General features: G+C 41.7%; 1 protein-coding gene across 5 annotated transcripts in view; it reads right to left on the bottom strand.

Moving 5' to 3' along the window:
* The window catches only part of MYO5A (myosin VA), a 206323-nt gene extending 197056 nt beyond the window's left edge, over positions 1–9267 (bottom strand). The window contains exons 1-2 of one of the 5 annotated variants that reach the window (XM_055537939.1): positions 9034–9176; positions 7506–7657 (exon numbers count right to left, since the gene is read on the bottom strand). In XM_055537939.1, coding sequence (XP_055393914.1) covers positions 7506–7514 — 9 coding nt within the window. In that variant the 5' untranslated portion in view covers positions 7515–7657; positions 9034–9176. Of the gene's footprint in view, positions 1–7505; positions 7658–9033 lie in introns of all 5 variants that reach the window. The other 4 variants (XM_055537938.1, XM_055537941.1, XM_055537940.1 and 1 more) reach the window with 4 other exon arrangements.
* Positions 9268–21889: the final 12622 nt, after the last annotated feature.

Raw genomic sequence — 21889 nt, 5'->3', positions numbered from 1 at the left:
ATGGGCTTTTTTTTTTTTTTTTTCTCTTTTTAAAAATATTTCTAATTCTATTATGCTTTCTGACCCAGATTCACCCAAGATCAAGCAGAAACAGTGAATAAGAACAATAAGGAAAATTGTCAGAAAAAGTATATAGTTCAGATTTCCAAAAGGATTAGTTTTTTTCAGTAAACTTATATATCCTACTCTAAGAGGACTTTTCCAAATAGAATAAAGGTACTGGATGGCGGGGGGCATCTCACAGAAATGGGACATCTGGTCATCCTAGCCCTGAAGCAACATATATAAAAAGTGCTATTTTTAAAATGAAATAAATATCAATACCCTACCCTGAAAAATCGTAAATGCCAACCCTTGCCAAAGAGATGTAGGGTCTGAAATTGACTAAAGCTTACTAATCCAAGCAAAGATTTATGTACAACAAATGTTCATCATAGTACATTTCTTTTTACAGTGAAAATTGGTGGTAGTGGTGGTAATGTTTAGTCACTAAGTCATGTCAGACTCTTTTCAACCCATGGATTGTAGCCTGCCAGGTTCATTGATCCATGGGATTTCTCAGACAAGAATATGGGAGTGGGTGGCATTTTCTCCTCTGGGGAATCTTTCCAACCCAGGGTTTGAACTCATATCTCCTATACTGGCAGGTGGGTTCTTTACCAATAAAACCACCAGGGAAGTCCACAGTGAAAATAAATTATGGTAAATAATTTATGGTATACCTGGGTGACGGAATATTATGCAGCTATGAAAAAACATTTTTAGTGAATATTTTATAGGACTCCCAGTGGTTAAAAGTCCAAGCTCCCAATGTAGGGGACATGGGTTCAATACCTAGTTAGGGAACTAAGAATCTACAGCCTGCACAGCACAGTCTAAAAATTTTTGCTTTAATTTTTTTTAATAAAGAAATATTTATAATATAAAAATTATCTCAATATATATTAAGCTTAAAAATCATAAAAATACTAATATAAATAGATAAAAGACTTAAAGAAGTAAATTAATGGTTGAAAAGGATAATCTCTGGATGGTATAATCTGTTTTTACAAAATTTTCCTTTATGCTTTTCTATATTTTCTGAATTATCTATAATACAACATTCCTATAAGCAGAAGAGGTATTACTAAAAAGTCAATTTTAAAAAGTTTTTCCAATTAATCTCCATTTTTATTTTTAACTCTTTCCCACTTTTCCTACCCTAATCTAGGTCTCAAGATCTAGAGCAGTGGTTCTCAAGCAGGGGCAGGGGAGCAGGGATTGCTCCCTGGGGAACATAAGGCAATGTCTGTAGACAACATGGATCAGTTGTCACAACGGTGGGTGGGGGATGCTACTGGATCTGGCAGATAAAGGTTAGAGATGCCAGTAAGTATCCTACAACACACAGGACATGTCCCCAGAAAACAGAATAGTGCAGAAGCTGAGAAATCTTTGTTAGAATGAAAAAAATGAGTATCAACAGGAAGGTTGGGTTAAGATACAATATTAGCTCTAGTGGGTCTAACTTCCCATCTCCAAAATAAGATCTTAATGAATACACATTCTAAATTGATGAAAGTTTAATCCAGGTTTTGACCCAAACTTATTATTATTAAGAAGTACTTTTCCTAATTTTATGGAAAATGTCTCTAGTAGTTCTGCTTCCAACCTGAGCATGATGCTTAGCAAACTAGAAGATATTTTTCAGCTTGAGCATAGAGATATCAAACTTGTTTAAAGTTGTTTTAAGTACTGCTATAAAAATTTTTTTAAGTGACAGTGTATCCTTAAAGAAATAGCTGATTATCTTATTGTAATCACTCCAGTATGGTAAAATGAAAAATTAGGTTCTGACTAGTCTAGCCTAATTTAAAATTAGTCTAACACAATAGTGTTTGTTTAAAACACACATATGCAGAAAATGATTTATATAAACTCACACAAAATTACTTTCTAATTAAGATTGAATAAAAGATAATTTTTAAATCATCTACCTCTAATATGCTTTTTTTAAAAAAAATTGAAGTATAGTTGATTTACAATATTATGTTAGTTTCAGGAGTACAGGAAAGTGATTCAATTTTATATTTTTTTTCCAGATTATTTTTCATTATAGGTTGTTATAAGATACTGAATATAGTTTCCATGCTATGCAATAAATTCTTGCTACTTATCTATTTTATATATAGTAGTAAGTATCTATTACTCTCATACTCCTAATTATCCCCCTTCATATGTTTTATCAACATTTGCTGTTATGGATTCTCCAAGGCTTTTCTTTTAATTAGAAGTTATTCTCTAGGGGAAAGATAGCCAATATCCTCCCAGTCAAAAACCCTCCCATTCATCTGCTCAAAAATCAGAACAGGAGGCAGAACTCAGGCATTTTGGCACTTTTGGTGACTGATTCATAGTAGATATTGTTTTGTCTCTCTAGCAGCATTCCTTCTGATGGGGAACAGCTTTCAGCAACCCCACAAGGTCTGAGTGGGACTATCAATCACAACGTCCTATCATCCCTCTGGCCTCTGAGATGAGCAAGACTGGACTGCTCACTGCCTTCCTCCCCCATCACCTCCTCAGCACAGTGTCAGGAGAGGGCATGATCACAAGCAAGGTCAATCAGAAATGCTCCACCAGGCTCTCTTCTTCCAGGCCCAGAGCTAGACCATGTGGTTGGCGGGTGCCACTTAACCACTTTTTTCATCCAGAAAAGAACTGTCCTGAGGATGAAACCAATGTCAAATAGCAGTCTGACATGAAAGCCAGTGACAGAAAATCCCAGAGACCATGTCTGAGTCTTGAATCTAGCCATGCCTGGGCTTTTAGGACATCTAAGCAAATAAAATCCCTTTTGGCTTTGAGTTGGGTTTCCATCACTTCCAACTAAAACAGTTCTGGCTAATAAACTGTCAAAGAGAGATCTGGAAAGTCTATGTGTCAGAACTATGATCCATGAATTAACCAGACCCTTTCTATTATCTGCATCTTAGCTGATATCATAACCTGAGACAATGTGTCTCATATGTCTAAAACAATGGTTAGATTAGAAATTCATTTTAAATGACTTTATTTCAAGCTCTAACAAGTATCCTTACTAAACTGGGATTTGATGTTATAAACTTCTAATCTTGATGTTAAATAATCACCATTTTCCCAGTTTACCTTCATCTTTTTGAAGAGTCTGTCTTTTTATTCTGTCAAGCCTCTTCACTTCCCTGATCATTTTATTTCTCCCATTCTGAAGTTCCTTCAGAATATATTTATCAAGTTAAAACCCCAACCATAGACACAGGATTCCTGGCCAAGACAATGCATGTTTTTGTATGAGTGAATAGAGAGACAAAACTTTTCTTTTTTTATGTCCCATCTCCCTCCAGTCCAGCCCTGTGCTCACATTTATGAACACAGTGGCACTTCAGGCCAAAGGAGGTAGATAAATGTTCCTCATGAACACTTGGGAGTGGATGACGCACTTCTCCCTTGATTTCAATCAAGTTTGCAGCTATTATTTTGAAATTAAAGCATAATCACATCATCCCTAAGTTCTACAATTGGCAAAAGGCCTTTGTGGAGACATTTAATGCAAATGGAAGCTGGTTAAAGAGACTTTCAACTGAAAAGCACTTTAAAGAGAAGTGGAGGCTGTCTGTGGTGTGAAGAAGCCAGGGATAAGTTTCTGTAAAGGTTAAAAATCTCTATCAGTACAAACCCAGACAGGCATTATAACTAAGGTCGATGGGGCAAGAGAACTGTTAAAGGGCAGAATTGACTAAAGGGCATTTTAGCACACTAATGACCTAAGGAAACAAGGCATCAAAGGCAAACACCATTAGTAAAGGTGAGGAATGAAAGAAAGATTAAATAAACCACATAAATTCCTTTCCATCTACTCCCATCTCCCACTGTCGATGAAGTGTGGGTCTCTATATTGTTATCAGTGTCAGCTGGGCTCCAAAGTGGAACTATAACATACATTTTTGGGGGGGAAAAAAAACCACAACTCTTTCCTCTGCCCCTGCAGGTGAGCCAACTCCAGTAAATGCTTTGAATAAGCAGGGGAAGAGAAGAACCCAAGAACCTAAGAACTTCTGAGAGTGACAGAAATGTTCTGTATCTTGTTTGTGATGGTGGGTACATGACAGAATATCAAAACTCAAACTTTGCACTTAAAATGAATTTTATTACATGCAAATTATACATAAATAAAGTTGATTAGAGAAAGACAGAGACACAGAGGCAGGAGCCAGAGGGAAGGAAGAAGACAGTCTCCCAGGTAGACAAATGAAGAAAGTCTGGGAAAACCACTGTGGGACAGGACAGGCCCGTCAGAGTAGAGTGGGGCTGCCCACTTGGTATTCCACCTAGGGTCAGGTCTTATTCCGCAAATCAGTCAGGAGTTTATACTCTGATAATACCTCATACTTTGTTAAGAACTACCTAAAGTGGGGACAAACAAAGCCAATCCATCCTCCAGTGGGCCATGTGCCTCTAGATTCTCCTGATGAATTTTGCTGCCTCTTCCACACTCTCAATAGGAATGTTATCCCCCTCCACCCCATCTCAACCTTTTGGAAGCTGAAGTTAAATCCCTGGAAGCCCATTCAGATCATCCTAATGCCCCCCTACTTCAAAAAGCACCAGGAATATATAAACTATTTATCTGGCAGTAACAACCCTCATTAAAATTGTAACTTTTGGGTAACCTTTTAGCCACTGGGCAATACATCAAACTGTCACACTTCAAGAAACAGTAACAAATTTCAAGAGGAAATCAAGACTATTCTGCTTTGCTCAAGCCCTCTAAAGAAGTATTTCTGAGTAGCTTACAAGTTTCACAGAGTCAGCAAAACTTCGAGATACATGAGAATTAACTTCCAATTTCTACAGCTAGAGCCACTGGTGTTAACTTACACTATTCCCTCTCCTTCCCACCTTGAATCTGCTTCATCACAGAGAGCTCTCACACCTTCTGCCTGTACCTCAGTCTAGCAGATGTCCATCACTTTCCATTCTGTTTCCTCCAACAGTTTCCTTGGTCTCCGTGATGCCCAGCTCTCCTCTCTATTACTCACCCTGTTCAACATGCCTGAAAATGTGCTGACTTGTTTAACCATTTCTTTATACTCTGCTTCTGTCCTACAAGTGGACTAATCATCCCAAACCATTATTTTCTATTTCTCTCCTGTTAAAATATTCTTTCATGCATCTAACAAATACTTAATGAGCACCTACTATGTGGAAGACATTGTGCTAGGCTCTATAGGAGGTAAACAAACCTGATCAGTATCTAAGGGGGTTAACAGTATTGTGGGAGCGGCTTACATATACACAAATAACTATAATAAGATAAAATGTGTACAAGTCAGGCCATTGAGACAGAACTGTCAGCTGGATGTCAAGTGAAATTAGAATTAGTAAAGGAGAAGAATTGGACAAACAAAAGGCTACAGAGGTTTCCAACCATTAACAGGCCAAAGAACATTAGGAAGAAATACAGACAGAAGGAGCCTGACAGGAGACTTTAGAAAAGCGAATATACTTGCCAAAGCCCCAAATCAGGGCACAATATCAGAGATTTCTGTTCTGCTTTAAGATGTTGGAAGCAGTCTGAAAAATGCAATTTCAACACCAAAATATTAGAATTTCCAGGATTGAGGCCTTAAAGGGACAATGGCATAGAACATAAAATTGGAACTATCCCAGAAAATATCTAGTCCATGTGGCTTTAGTAGGTATGAAGAAATACAATGGGAAAGGAAGATTACAGATATACAATCTACTGGCCTAACAGGTGTTTCACCTAAGGAAGTTTACTTGGCTTCTCAAGTCAGGGGTTTAGATAGCTTTTGCACTGTTAGAAAATTCAGCATCCTGACAAACTATGGGACTCCTAATTAAACTTCAGGTAATGCTGTCTACAGCATTTATGTGCTGCCTGTGGAGTCTGGGAACCTGATGAGAGGAAGACTGGGATGCCATTTTATTGCTGTTGGTGATCCATTCAGGTCTAATTAATAAACCCTGTTCCACAAATGCTGAATCCTTTGAAGTTGCTGAAAGCAGTTATAGGTGATGTCATGATTCAGATATCCACTGGCAAGTCATGACTAGCAAACATTTTTAAAACCAGATATAATAAGATGTCACAGCCCCCTGTAATTCTTTCAGGAACAAGTCAGGTGGATCTAAAAGCAAATCAACACACAACTGTGTGGTTATACTAAATCCTTGAGCTGTACATTTTAAATTGGTGAATTGTATGGTATGTGAATTCTGTCTCAATAAAGCTGTTATTGTAACCAACAACAAACATGTTTTAATCAAAATGTTAGTTTCCAGAAATGCTGTATCCTAGGAACCAGGCTATTGCCTTGAAAATGTTTATACTGCTGGAAAAATTTACAAAAAGGAAGCCCTGCTAAATTGCTGTGACAAAACTATTATCAATGTAGCTAAAAAGAATAAACTGAATGATCTTTTGTCTTTCACTGTAATAGGAGCTGATTTGTATCACACATCTAAATCTGCCTTTAAGCTCTAAATGACATTATTTAAAAGGGCACTTTACAAATTTAACTGCTTTATGTTGAATATCATAATTATGGCATGTCACTATTACATCTTTCTTTGTAGACTACCCCAGAACTTCCTTCCCTATAATCCTCTGCAAGGGAAAAATCCTTGTGTTTATCCACTGATATTACTTCTAATGATTTCCCTCTTCCTCTAATAATCACTATGCAAGCCTCTATCTCTAGACTCATTCCAACCTTCTCATGTCCCAACCTGTTCCCTAACTTCTACAAATAAATATCATACCAGCTGTCTGCCTGCTGCTGAGGCAACAGCAGGTTATTTATGCCCTTAGAGATTCAAATTGGGCCAAAAATAAAAGAAGCAGGCTGTGAGCCCTTTGAGGAAAAGGACTGTGTCTTGTTCATGTGAGAAGCCCTCAACATTCCGCAGGGTACCTGGCATTCAGGAGGAGCTCAATAAATAGTTCTGCCTGCCATTAAGCTAAAGTCCACTCACAAAAAGAATAAGCCAACAAGACAAGTGACCAGATTATTCTTAGATACAAATGTATTTAGGAAAAGGCAATTAAGCTCAACTTCCTTATTGATGCCTAAACTAGTTTGTCTTTACAATGACTAGAGGGTGAATTTTAAAACAGATTGTGATGATGCTACTACCAAAGCCCCCAAACTTACAATTTTAAAAATCCCAGGATCTTTTAAATTTTTTTCTTGCCAATTATTTGGGGGTATGGGGGGGGGGCGGTGGTTGGGAATACAGATCCAAAATCCAAGTGAAACGTATTATCCAACCAGTCTTGTTAAGCAGGCTACAAATAGGCAAGCAGCTGAAGGATGGACTCCTCAGGCAGTGAAGAATGGGGTCTATACAAAGTAATTGAGGAATATTTATAGACCCTATCTCTTCTTGTGAAAATGACTGATATTTCTTAGCACTTGCCTCTAAGAAATGAGTTAATATGTATAAAGCACTTAAAACAGTACCTGACACATAGTTAGCTTTATATAAGTGTTTCTTAATGAAGTAAATTCAGATCAATTTCCAATTGCATTCAATCATACGTTAGAATCCACAATGCCTTAAGAATGACCAGGTTTAGAGAGAAGTTTCAATTGTGTAGTTTTCAAATCTGCAGCTGGAAACAAAGAGATCCCAGGATATGTTTCATGCAAACTCATTTCATGCTTGAAGAAATAAAACCTTATACTTGTAAAGAAATTCACAGGTTACAAAAGCAATCCCATCTATTATTAAGTTTGATACTCACAACAGCCTTGTGAGAGGCAGGGCAGGTAAAATTAACTCCATTTACAGATGAGTACACTGAAGTACAGAGAGATTAAGTGATTTGCCCAAGGTCACACAGTAAGTGAAAAGGCCCAGACTAGAAGAATCAAGGTCTCTGGATGCGGGGAGTGGGGGGGCGGGGGATGGTCCAGACCTCTTCCTTCTATAACATGCTGCAACTTGGGCTTACTTGGGTCATATTTGGAAGCAATGATTCTGGGACCATAAATGTAGACTTGAAATGCAAGACACAAATGCAAACTTGAGTAGTTAAGGCAATTCTGTTAACTGGCATTAGAGGTAATTAATAGCTGACAAAACACTGACCTACACAGGAGTGGTAGTATAAAATGCCATAACTACACACAGTCACAAAGGGCACCGCACACTGTCTTGACAGGTAAGTTCTCCAAAATATGCCATTCAGAGATCAGCAGCGCCAGAGAATATTGGCGTCAGTATAAGAAAGGAAAGGCTGCCACTTCCCTTGAACTAAACCCAGAAGGAGAAGGCTCGCCCCAGCGGCTGGTGAAGACAGGGAGCCTAACAAGGCTCTGAGGGATTACACGCAGATTGCAAATTCCCAGCGACAAATGAGTATCCACCATCCCAGTGAAATCAGCTTGCATTTATTCGTATCTTCCCCAGGGGCTTTCCACCCCAGGGTAAGCAATCTGAAACCCGGCCACTAAACGTGAAAATCGACTGGCGACCGTTTGCAGGATTCCAAATCTCACAGAAAGGTTGGCTGGCGGTTCAAGTGGCACCGCATACCAACACAAGACGTTATTTTAAGCGTGTGTCCCTCAGGGAGAGACCGACCAGATCTACCAGATCTAGCATCTCCCACCAGCCAGGATTTTTCCTAAAGCAAGACTGAGAGCTGAGCAATCCTGACCCAGGCCCGCCCTACTAAATCCACAGGGGGCCTCTTTCCACTTAGGGACCCGCGCAGCTCCCGGCCCAGAAGCGTGGCAGGGACCAGAGAGGCACCCCGAGGCAGGGCTGCCCCCGCCTCCTTAACCATTAACGCCCGAACGAGGAAGGCGCCCCTGCGGTTGACCCACGGGCGGGCAGGGACCGGGATTTTGAAAGGCTCGGAAAGGGGGTGGTGCAGGCGGGGCCTCACCGGGCCCCCGCGCCCCGGCCCCTCCCTGGCCTGACAGCCGACGGCGGCGGGTCGCGCGGCCCCCTCCCCACGGCGCGGCTCGCGGGGCGCCTTACCTTTGTGTAGAGCTCCGACGCGGCCATGGCGGGCCCCGCGGCGCCGACGCCCCCCGCCTGTGCGGAGGCCGCACCTCGCCTGGGCGGCCGCCCGCGCCTACTAGGAAGCGCCCCGGCAGCCGCTGGCTGGGAGGAGGGCAGGGCCGGGCCGGGCGGGGCGGGCCGCGCAGGGCGGGGCGGGGCGGGGCGGGGTAGGGCGGGGCGGGGCGCCTCAGGAGCTGCCGGCCTGCGGGGGGCTTGCCATCACTCCCGGGCTCGCCGCGAGCTGTGGCGCGCGCGCGGCGTGCCCGGGGTCCTCCGGGTCGCCGCCACAGCCACCCAGGCGGCCAGTGATGCTGCCGCCGCCGCCTCCCTGTGCATTATGGGAACGGGAGGAGGCTGCGTTCCGGCGCTGCTGCCACCGCGGAGGCTTCGGGTTCTCTCGGGCTCACGCTGCCTCCCAACGGCTGCGGGCCCCGAGCATCATCTGCCTGCCAGCCAGCGTCGCCGCCGCCTCCTCCCGCGCTGCAGAGCCCAGAAGCCCGCCCCAGGACACCCGCTACTCGCACAACCTTCCCGGGCGCGCGTCGCCTCCTGGATGCCCCCGACCCCAAGCAAGTACTGGACGGTGCAGAATAGCCCAGCCCCCGAGAGGGGAAGCGATAGCTGTGTCACTGAGGGTGGCCAGGTAAATGATTGCGACTCTGCAGGCTGCTTCTCCTGTGCTTCCCAGAATTTGTAGAGAAAGGAATTTGGGGAGAGGCTTCTTGGAAGGTCACAGAATAACCTAGAATTCCAGAAGACCTTTGTTAGCCTTAGAGGTCTGGGAGTGAGCAAGAACTGGGAATCTGAGAGAAATAATCACCATGGTCACCCCGACTACTTCAGCATCTGCCACAGGGTCGTTCGTGAAACCAAAGCATGGGGGGGGGTTTAAACTATAAGTGCGCCTGGTACCAAGATCCCGCCATGGGGCAGCCCTGGAGCCTCCGCTCCTAGGCCTGCGCCTGCATAGCGGTCCAATACCCTTTGGTCCCAGCCTCTTTCTCTATCTAGTCGCTGTTATCCTTGCACTTCAAGCACAAGAATGTGATCCTTCCACTCCACCCCCCATGCCGTCTTCACCCCCTACCTCCTACCCAGCCACACTTTCATTCCAGCTTGGCTAATCTCTGTATTTTTCATCCAAACCTCTTTTTAGTGTGGTCAGCTTCCCTCAGTTCTTTGAACTCTTCAGATCAGATCAGATCAGATCAGTCGCTCAGTCGTGTCCGACTCTGCGATCGCAGCACGCCAGGCCTCCCTGTCCATCACCAACTCCCGAAGTTCACCCAGACTCATGTCCATTGAGTCATTGATGCCATCCAGCCATCTCATCCTCTGTCGTCCCCTTCTCCTCTTGCCCCCAATCCCTCCCAGCATCAGAGTCTTTTCCAATGAGTCAACTCTTCGCATGAGGTAGCCAAAGTACTGGAGTTTCAGCGTTAGCATCATTCCTTCCCAAGAAATCCCAGGGCTGATCTCCTTCAGAATGGACTGGTTGGATCTCCTTGCAGTCCAAGGGACTCTCAAGAGTCTTCTCCAACACCACAGTTCAAAAGCATCAATTCTTTGGCACTCAGCCTTCTTCACAGTCCAACACTCACATCCATACATGACCACAGGAAAAACCATAGCCTTGACTAGACGGATCTTTGTTGGCAAAGTGTCTCTGCTTTTGAATATGCTATCTAGGTTGGTCATAACTTTCCTTCCAAGGAGTAAGTGTCTTTTAATTTTATTGCTGCAGTCACCATCTGCAGTGATTTTGGAGCCCAAAAAAATAAAGTCTGACACTGTTTCCACTGTTTCCCCATCTATTTCCCATGAAGTGATGGGACCGGATGCCATGATCTTCGTTTTCTGAATGTTGAGCTTTAAGCCAACTTTTTCACTCTCCACTTTCACTTTCATCAACAGGCTTTTGAGTTCCTCTTCACTCTCTGCCATAAGGGTGGTGTCATCTGCATATCTGAGGTTATTGATATTTCTCCTGGAAATCTTGATTCCAGCTTGTGTTTCTTCCAGTCCAGCATTTCTCATGATGTACTCTGCATATAAGTTAAATAAACAGGGTGACAATATACAGCCTTGATGTACTCCTTTTCCTATTTGGAACCAGTCTGTTGTTCCATGTCCAGTTCTAACTTGCTTCCTGACCTGCATACAAATTACTCAAGAGGCAGATCAGGTGGTCTGGTATTCCCATCTCTTTCAGAATTTTCCATAGTTTATTGTTATCCACACAGTCCAAGGCTTTGGCATAGTCAATAAAGCAGAAATAGATGTTTTTCTGGAACTCTCTTCTTTTATCCATGATCCAGCAGATCTTAGCAATTTGATCTCTGGTTCCTCTGCCTTTTCTAAAACCAGCTTGAACATCAGGAAGTTCACGGTTCACATATTGCTGAAGCCTGGCTTGGAGAATTTTGAGCATTACTTCACTAGCATGTGAGATGAGTGCAATCGTGTGGTAGTTTGAGCATTCTTTGGCATTGCCTTTCTTTGGGATTGGAATGAAAACTGACCTTTTCCAGTCCTGTGGCCACTGCTGAGTTTTCCAAATTTGCTGGCATATTGAGTGCAGCACTTGCACAGCATCATCTTTCAGGATTTGGAATAGCTCAACTGGAATTCTATCACCTCCACTAGCTTTGTTCGTAGTGATGCTAAGGCCCACTTGACTTCACATTCCAGGATGTCCAGCTCTAGGTCAGTGATCACACCATCCTGATGATCTGGGTTGTGAAGATCTTTTTTGTACAGTTCTTCTGTGTATTCTTGCCACCTCTTCTTAATATCTTCTGCTTCTGTTAGGTCCATACCATTTCTGTCCTTTATCGAGCCCATCTTTGCATGAAATGTTCCCTTGGTATCTCTGATTTTCTTGAAGAGATCTCTGGTCTTTCCCATTCTGTTGTTTTCCTCTATTTCTTTGCATTGATCGCTGAGGAAGGCTTTCTTATCTCTCCTTGCTATTCTTTGGAACTCTGCATTCAAATGCTTATATCTTTCCTTTTTTCTCCTTTGCTTTTCGCTTCTCTTCTTTTCACAGCTATTTGTAAGGTCTCCCCAGACAGCCATTTTGCTTTTTTGCATTTCTTTTCCATGGGAATGGTCTTGATCCCTGTCTCCTGTACAGTGTCACGAATCTCATTCCATAGTTCATCAGGCACTCTATCTATCATATCTAGGCCCTTAAATCTATTTCTCACTTCCACTGTATAATCATAAGGGATTTGATTTAGGTCATGCCTGAATGGTCTAGTGGTTTTCCCTACTTTCTTCAATATAAGTGGTGCCTAATGTCAGTCCTGGGGCTCTGGGATTTCTATCAAGAGCATCTCTCAAGGCTGGTGCCCTTGCTAGTGGTGTGTATCCTGCATGTGTATTTGAAGGAAGATCACTGATGGGACACTTGGAGCCAGTCCTCCCCTTACTCACTGTCTGTCCACAGTCTGCTCAGAGCTGCCAGAGGTGATAACTACAGAGACCTGCAGAATTCTCTGTACCTTCCACTTCTGAAACCAAATCTTTGAATCCCACCCTTTCTTTAAAAAAGAGAAAATCTGTGCAGCTATGAGCAGTACACCAGGAAGGGCACTGGATTGAGATTGAAGAGATTTGAATTCTACCCCTCGAAGGTTCTCCATGCCTTGTATAAGGAGGGTAACCACTCTGTTTTCTCACCCTGCAGCTAGTAACCTACCTCCCAGGGAGTGCGCTGATGAAGGGGTTCAGGGTATACCACCTCAGGGTATATGCTGCTTTGGTATAATGGCTATTTTGAGTTGGGGGACCTTGAAACACATCAAATACAAGAAAAATACTGACCTTCCTTCTTTTTCTCAAAAGCAGAAAATAAAATTTCTATATGAAAGATACCCTCCCTAGTACCAGAAGGAAAGTAACATTCTTATCTTCAAGGACAAGAAATCGAGAGCAAGAGAATTCTATACAAACAGACCTTGTTATAATTCTTATCTTCCTTTAGCCTCCCTACATTAAGTCACTTTCCCACAACTGCTTCTCTTTGTTCAACCCAATATAAAAGCTAGTAAGTTTTGTCACTTACATGGGCCTTCATTTCCTTATGAAGGCTCTTGTATCATGTAAAGCAATATGAATCAGAATGATTTTCTTGCATTAATCTATTTTTGTCAGTTTAATTTTCAGATCCAGCCAGGGATCCTCAGAGGGTGGAGGAAAATTTTTTCTTCCCCTAAACTGAAAAAAAACTAAAAAATTAAGTGTTATACGTGTTAGTGAAGTTTTTAAGTTGTTTTGTTTTTCCCCTGAAGAAACTAGAATTATGTTCTTCTAATTCCTGAACACAGGTGTTGAACCACTCAAATATTTGGGCCCATTGTAGGAGGAAGGTAATGAGGATGAGGAAGAGGAGAAGGGTTTTCTGCCCTGGACCTTACATTAATTCATTCAGGAGAATAGACTTAAAAGCTGGAAGAAGCAATCAGGAAGCCCTGATGGCTGACCTCCCTACCTTAACCATGTATATTCATAGTCCCAAGCACTCTGCCATCAGGGAGCAAGGGAAACCAGAAGTAGGAACAACTTCTAAGGGTTTAAGATTTCCCCCTCCCAAAGAAGTAACCAGAGTACATTTTATATGCTATTTTAAATTGATAAAGTTTTCAATTATTGCTTTATAAGGGGGAAATTTTTCCTGTAGATTGTTTTCCAAATGAAGTATGCAAATTATTGTGAAAAATCTTTCCTCCAAAGTATTTGTTTCAACAGACACTGAGAGCTACATTGTACCAGAAAATATTCTACATGCTAAGGTTTCAAGAGTAAACAAAACAGAGGCTTCCTTGGCAGTCCAGTGGTTAAGACTCCTTGCTTCCAATGCAGGGGGTGCTGATTTGATCCCTGGTTGGGGAACTAAGATCCCACATGCCTAGGGGGCAAAAAAAGTAAACAAAACAAATAAAATCCCTGACCCCATGGAGCTTACATTTTAGTCAGGAAGACAGACAATTATAAAGTTAGAAAGTGAAGGTGATAATTGTATTCGTTTGCTAGAGCCATATTAAAGAACCACGACCTGGATGTTTTAGACAGAAATGTACTGTGTGAGCTGGAGGCTACAAGTCTCAGAAAAAGGTGTTGGCAGTGTTAGTTCCTTTTGAGATCTGGAAGGGAGACTGTTCCATGCCTGTCTCCTACATCCTAAAGGTTTGGCATCCTAGCAATCTTTGGCATTCCTTGGCTTCTGCTGCATCAGTCTCTGTCTTCATCTTCATGTGGTATTTTGTGTGCATACATGCTTCTGTCTAAATTTCCCCATTTTCTAAGGACATGGTCATACTGGATTAGGGTCCACACTAGTGCCTTCATCTTGATCATCTGCACAGACCCTATTTCCCAATAAAATCTCATTCAAAGGTTGTAGGGGTGAGGACTTCAACATCTTTTAGGGGGCACAATTCAACAGATAACCATGTGCAACGGAGAAAAACTAAACAGAGAAGAGAGAGAAAAACTAAATAGCATTTTTTAGTTGGGTGGTAATTGCTTTATTCAAAGTGAAAAAAAAATCTATTAAGGGCCTGTCATGCAATAGCCCTGATAGACCATAAAGACAGAGATGAATGAAATATAGTCCCTGGCCTGGGAGCTCACTGGAAGAAGTGGCTGAAGGGGTAGGGGAAGGGGCAGCCTATGCTGCATGGTCACATAAAGTAGTAATTCTGTAACATTGGTCCAGCTCTAGAGGCAGAGTACAGTGTTAGTGGTCACAGTACTTTTGTTGGTACCCTAATATTTAATGTCTCAGAGGACTATGCATAGGCATAGGTGACCTTTGGGTGGGAACCCCATACAGTTAATTAAAAGATCCAAAAGATGATATAGACTTGAGTGCATGTGTGGGTGTGTGTATGTATTCAGTCACTAAGTCTTTGCAACCCTGGTTGGGGAGGGAGTCATTTATTGTTGAAAAGATATGTAAAGGAACAGCCAGGGGGAACGAGACTATGAAGCAGAAAAAGCAGAGTGAAGAATAGACAAAAACTGACCTAAAAGCCTTGAAATTTGGAAGGCAGACATCAGGTGTGCCTGGATGCCCACCCCTGCACTTCCCTAGTTCCAGCCAGTTATCCTAGCTTCCTCTCACTTGGGAGCTTAGCCCTAGCCCCACTTTAAGGCTCCCCAGGCAAGGAAGATAAAAAGGATCGTACTTAACTCAAAAGGTACAATTATTTTTATTCCCAGTACCTATTACTCTAATTCTAGATTCTAATCTTGTGTTTCCTAAAATATCTCTGAGCTCTGGCCTTTTGTTCCCAGTCTTCTAGCCTGCGTGCTGACCACCTGCTATTGGAGCAGCCTCTGCATCTCTAAGCCTAGCTTCTTCCAGCAGTTGTTTGTTCTAGATCTTGAAATACTGTCTGCTCAAATCCATAGCACTTGCCTGCTTTATATTGCCTTTATCTTCCTGAATTACTTGACTTCAAATACTTATTAGCCACTCTCATTCTGTGCCTCCAGTAACCACTGACATACGTCTCCCTTCCATGTGGTAATGGTGAAAGTCCCTCAGTAGTGAAAATGACAGATCCCACACCCCTTCTGCCATGTAAGGATATAATGAAAAGACAGCCACGTATGAGGAAGTCAGCTCTCACCATATACTGAATGTGCTGGCACTTTAATCTCGGACTTTCTAGCCTCTATAACTGTGAGAAATAAATTTCTATTGTTTAAAAGCTACCCAGTAATTTATGCTATTTTGTTATAGCAGCCTAAATAGGTTACAACACCTGGAAACCACAAACACCTGTATTTTATTCAGGTTTCCTTAGTTTTTACCTAGTGTCCTTTTTTGTTCCAGGCCTCTAGGATTGTGAGAAAATAAACTTCTTTTGTTTAAGCCACAGTCTATGGCACTTTCCTATGGCAGCCCCAGCAAAGTAATTCAGGCCCCCTTTCCACACACTTGAATAAAGTCACCATATGCAGCCCACACTTAAGGAGGGGAAAGTCATGCTCCACCTCCTTGAGGAGAGAGTATCTCCACAAACCTGGAATTCTTCTACATGGATGATTTGTCTCATCACCCCATTTATTTGCTTATACATACAGACTCATGGATATTTATTTTACATTTTGCATTATAATGTTATACTGCTTTATTTTGCTGCTCAAATTGCTCAAGCTTTGGCTATTGGGAAATTTCAGTTGGTACCTGTATCCCTTTCACATACTAGCCCACCCCCTCCATCATTCTGTGTAGGTTTGGGGTTTTTATTTATAATATTTTTAGCACTTTCTTTCTAGTACTACAAGATTCTACAAACTCATCTTGTAAACTCCCTGCCACAGTTCTAGAATCAGCTACTTCTCCAAACAGTCCTGATACATTTCATTGGAGAATATTAGAAGCTATGACCTCAGCCTTGTTGCTTCTGGGGTATTATTGCTTCTAGACCTTCTCAACAACAGAGCAAGGAATTATGTGTATGCTAACCTGTGTATGTAATGTACCCCACTATATTAAACCAGAGTTCATACTGACGTCTCCAACTCCATATCTGTTACCACCTAGATCCCTCTTGCCTCATCCCCTAGCTTACTCATAAACTCTGTTGCTGCTGCTGCTAAGTCGCTTCAGTTGTGTCCGACTCTGTGCGACCCCATAGATGGCAGCCCACCAGGCTCCCCCGTCCCTGGGATTCTCCAGGCAAGAACACTGGAGTGGGTTGCCATTTCCTTCTCCAATGCATGAAAGTGAAAAGTGAAAGTGAAGTCGCTCAGTCGTGTCCAACTCTTCGCGACCCCATGGACTGCAGCCCACCAGGCTCCTCTGTCCATGGGATTTTCCAGGCAAGAGTGCTGGAGTGGGGTGCCATTGCCTTCTCCATACTTATAAACTCTACTAAAGTGAAAAACCTGAGCCTCTTTTTTTTTTTTTTGAAGAGCAACTTCAGTGTGTATTGTTGTTGAGAGGTTCGGTGAGATAAATGAGGAAATGGACTGGAAACTGGGTAGTGCCATAGAATTTTAAGATATTATTGATCAAATTCTCAGTCCTGTGTGTCCTCACATATTCTCTCCCTGCCTTTGACTGCCTGGTTCTGCCATGTAGCAAGATCGAATAGAAGTTATATCAAGAATTGAGTGACTTCTTAAACAGTATTTTTGATGGGAACGAAACGAACTTAGGAGTCAAGTCAGAAGGGATACATAACTCAAAGCTTAGGACTGTATAAATTTATTGACTTCTTGGGTATACTATCTGGCTTATATTTAAGATCTTCTTTTAATGCTTCTAAGCATGTCAGATCAAAATGAATACGGAGATTAAATAAACTCTGAAGTTTTCACACCTTCAAGTAGAAAACACTGAAATGTACTGAAGGAACACACCAGAAGGTATAATGGCATGTCATACTTGTGTTCGTCTGTCTTATTTTTGTATTTGGGGAGATTTTCCACACTAGTCCTGCCTGCCAATAGTCACAAATCCTCTCCTCTTTTGCATCTTGCATGCAGTCGTATGACCTATCCACAAAGATCAGTTTCACTTGACAAGACTTAGGTTACAGACGTGAGAAATATGGAGAAACAGGCTCTGCCCAGAACTTGCATTTGTCAGTGAAGGTAGTAGCAGAGAGAGCTAAGTTTGGGCGACAACAGTGGTCACATCAGCGCTGAGTTCCCGGCTTGCGGTGGAGGTGGCAGCAGCTTCCGTAACAGGCCATTGTTGTATCATGTTTCTGGGGTTGTTCCTAGATTTACATCAAGACTGTTTCTCCAGCCTTTCTAACAATTTTGTAAGTGACCTGGTATCTTTCAATGAATCCCCTTTCCCTTAAACAAGCCAGAAATAAGAATTTGTGATTAAGAATGCTGACCGTTGTAGTGTGGTATATGGGATGAATGGGGTGAGTGGGAATGGTTACAATCCCAAGCGTATAATTTTCTTTCAGAAAGTATTTATTGGGCACTTAAAACAGCCAGACACTGGGCTAAGTGCTAGAGCAAAATAAAATATTTTGCCTGGAAAAGAGGATAACTGAATGAAGGCAATTAAAATGTATCGTGCCTAAGGGCTAAAATAGTGTTCTGTGGAAATGGTTATTTTATCTCTGAAAATGAAACAATTAACATGCTGTACAAGAGGGGATGTTTGAATTAATTCCAAAGGTATGTCTGAATTAAGTTCTAAAATATAACTAGGAATGTATCAGTAACTATCACCAACTAAAACAAGGCAAGCCACAGACTGGAGAAAGATGTTCATGATATATAAACACAAGAGCCATGACATTTTTAAAAAATAAAGAACTTCAACTTCTAGGGAAGTTCCCACTTCTGGGGAATCTGACCTAAGATACCAGTAAAAGGCAATGTTGCCATACATACAATCTAGAAAATAATGGATTCAGTTTGGGAGAGCAGCCAAGTCCCAAGGTGACAACTGTGTGTTAGGATAAGAAATCAACAGGTTCAGACTGAAGCAAGGAGACATGCCTGCAGGGGTTGGAGCCAAAAGGACGACTCTACGGAATACCTGATGTGATGGAAGACATTAAAATAATTGTGGCTATGATATAGGCCAAAAGGATGAGGGGAAAAATAATTAGAAACACCAAGAAAAACAAAAAGCTATGTAAGAAATTAAAAATCAGAGTATACCCTGTGATCTGCAGTGAATTGTTATCAACCTATAAACCTAAGAGGACTATTAATAATGATTGTAAAATAGAAGGCAAGTTACCAAGCTTAATAAGGTAATTGTAAGAACATATGACAAAAGCCAAGAAGCAAAGAGAGTCAAAGGAAGGATAGTGATGTTAAAATTGTCCTCTTAGACACTAGAGACAAGAAATGGTTGACAGCCAATAGGTAAAGAAATAATGGTGAAAATATATGATTCGACATTGTAAAGAAGCCTATAAAGGAATCAGAAGTAGTGATATGATCTTAGAAGGAAGGAGGAGGAGGGAATATAAACTTAATCCTCCTTTATCAGTCTGGAAAACTATTAGTTTATGTATAAAATTAAGAAATCAAAAAACAGTGGTCTAAACTACTATTGGGAGCCATGGAAGCAACGACCAGAAGAAACATGAAACAGCTTGAATGTCCTCAGTAGCTCTCCCTCTAGGGAGCTCAGCTTGGTGGTGGAGGCGTATTTTGTGATCCCTAGCTTTGCACTGGAGAAGGCAATGGCACCCCACTCCAGTACTCTTGCCTGGAAAATCCCATGGACGGAGGAGCCTGCTAGGCTGCAGTCCATGGGGGTCGCTAAGAGTCAGACATGACTGAGTGACTTCACTTTCGCTTTTCACTTTCATGCATTGGAGAAGGAAATGGCAACCCACTCCAGTGTTCTTGCCTGGAGAATCCCAGGGACAGGGGAGCCTGGTGGGCCACCGTCTAATGGGGTCGCACAGAGTCGGACACGACTGAAGTGACTTAGCAGCAGCTTTGCACCATGTACCTCTAAACTACTTGACTGCAGAATCACTACGAGTATAGTTTTACCTTTTAAAAAAGCTAGGAGGAGCAGGAAAAGAAATCTATTAATTTAGAACCAGGTTTTGGTTCTATCATTCTGACGGCAGCAATTGACATCCCACTGAAGGCACTTGCTGCATTCAGTGCAAAAGAAAAAAAAAAAAAAAGTTTTTCTAAAAAGTTATGAGTTCAAACAACAAAACCACTTTATGGTATAAAGGCCTACTGCAAGGAAGGAAACGCTAGACATGACCAAGATGGAGAATCAAGCATAATCTTTCTGCATCCATATCCTTAACTTGGTTTCTCATTTCCAATAAATATTCCAATTCACTTTATCTGTTCAACAAGCATCTGAGTTTGTATAAGCTGTTTCTAGGTGCTAGGGAGGCAATAATTAAATTAAGACTTCCTTCAAGGAAGTTAAATTTGAGTTGAGATGAGAATGAAAAAGAGCTAGCCAAACTATGAACCAGTGCTGTGTTTAACAGAAAAGAAACCTGAATTCAACACAGGCAAAAAGATCTTGGATATATGATTTAAGAATGAAAGTGAGATGGGGGAATGGGCGGGATGCAGCATGCACAAGGGAGCAGGAGTGGAAAGTGACACGTTAGGAACTCGAGCAGTTGTCCAGATAAGAAATCCTGGCTCAGGGCATGGTGCCAGCAGTGAAGAGGAATCGACAAATTCAGTGTGTAGTTTGGTGGATGTTGGTCACAGCCTCTGAGGAATGAAGGGTAACTTCCAAAGTTGGTTTGAGTACTCCAGTGGGCAAGTGCACAGAGGTGTCCTTTACTGAGTTGAAGGCTGGAAGAATAATGCTACAGAGAAAAATCAAGTTACCTTCACACACCATGATCTCCAACCAAACTTCCTTATACAGAGCCACATTTTCCTAGCTCCTTGACTATTCGAAAATAACAGCTCTCTACTTAAAATGCTCTTCTTCCTCTCTTTTCCTCCACCAATGACTACAGCAACCTCTCAAAACTGCCTCTAAAATTCCTGATTACCACCCATCCCATGTATCCCCTAGAATGAATAATGTATTCCTCTAGACTTCCCGGAATGTTATTTCTACTTCTCTTAAGGAATGTTAATACTTCTACTTTGTATTAAATTTTGGAGAAGGAAATGGCAACCCATTCCAGTATCCTTGCCTGGAGAATCCCATGGACAACAGCCTGGTGGGCTCCAGTCCATGGGGTCGCAGAGTCGGACATGATTGAGTGACTCACACACACACACACACATATTAAAGAAAAAAAAAAACCGGTTGACCCTTAAACAACATGGGTTTGAATTGCACAGGACCAGTTCTAGGTGGAATTTTTCACTAAATATGTACTACACTACTACACACGTGAGGTTGGTTGAATCTGTGGATGTATAACAACGGATAAGGGGGGGCAGAGTGTAAAGTTATATAAAAATTTTCAACCACTCCCAGAGTTGCCAGTCAAGTGTATGTACATACAATTTCTCAGGTTGTCTCCTAAACCTTCCTGACAGTACTGTACTTGAGTATTTTATACATGAGGTAGAAAAGACTCAATCTGCAAATATTTCATGTCAATCTAAATCACAAAGTCTCTACCAATATAAATTAGACTGCCAGGAACTCATAAACAAACATTATTTAAACCAAAACAAAATTTAAGACTATAATAGTCAAATTCTTTCAGAATATCATAGTAGCTGAAATCTAAAGGGATCAACTTCAGAAAATATACCAAAAAACAATGTAACACTTAAATGAGACAAAAACAGCAAATAAAATCAATAGATACTAGGTAGACATTTATTTTTTGTGTATTTTACAAGTTTAATTTTGGAAGGGCTACTTGACAAATTTCAGCATTAACTGCCAACTCTATAGACATGTTCAACAAAAAAAGGCATTTACTTTTGGCCCTTTTAATACAGGCAAGTGTCCTATTGCATCACAAATAAGAGCTGCTGTAAAAGATCTGAGGGCATATTAAAGAAATTGGGTTTTTCTTTCAAATGCTGTTCAGTTGATAAATAACATAATACAAACATAATGGTGTGACCCATCAGTGATTTTCAGAATAAAACCCATAGGCCTACCTACTTTAAAAGGCAGGAACTAGTGAACAGTTATTAAAATCAGCATTTTTATCCTTAGATTATCAATCCCAGAATGAAACTTCTTTGATCCCAATTTTACAAGGTATGGTGTGGTGTGTCATGGGGAGAAGGGATAAGGTGGGAGAAGGGACATGGGGGAAGGCTGGCAGTGCATGCTGAATTGCAGAATTAGGACAGTGGCTCAAAGCTCTGACTTCCAGATAAGGATAGTGTTTTAGAAAATTTTAAATGGGTCTAT

The sequence above is a fragment of the Bubalus kerabau genome, chromosome 10 (genome assembly GCF_029407905.1).
Source record: "Bubalus kerabau isolate K-KA32 ecotype Philippines breed swamp buffalo chromosome 10, PCC_UOA_SB_1v2, whole genome shotgun sequence".
Classification (NCBI taxonomy): Eukaryota; Metazoa; Chordata; class Mammalia; order Artiodactyla; family Bovidae; genus Bubalus; species Bubalus kerabau.
The sequence above is the reverse complement of the archived record's forward strand: the minus strand, read 5'-3'. Positions and strand labels throughout refer to the sequence as shown.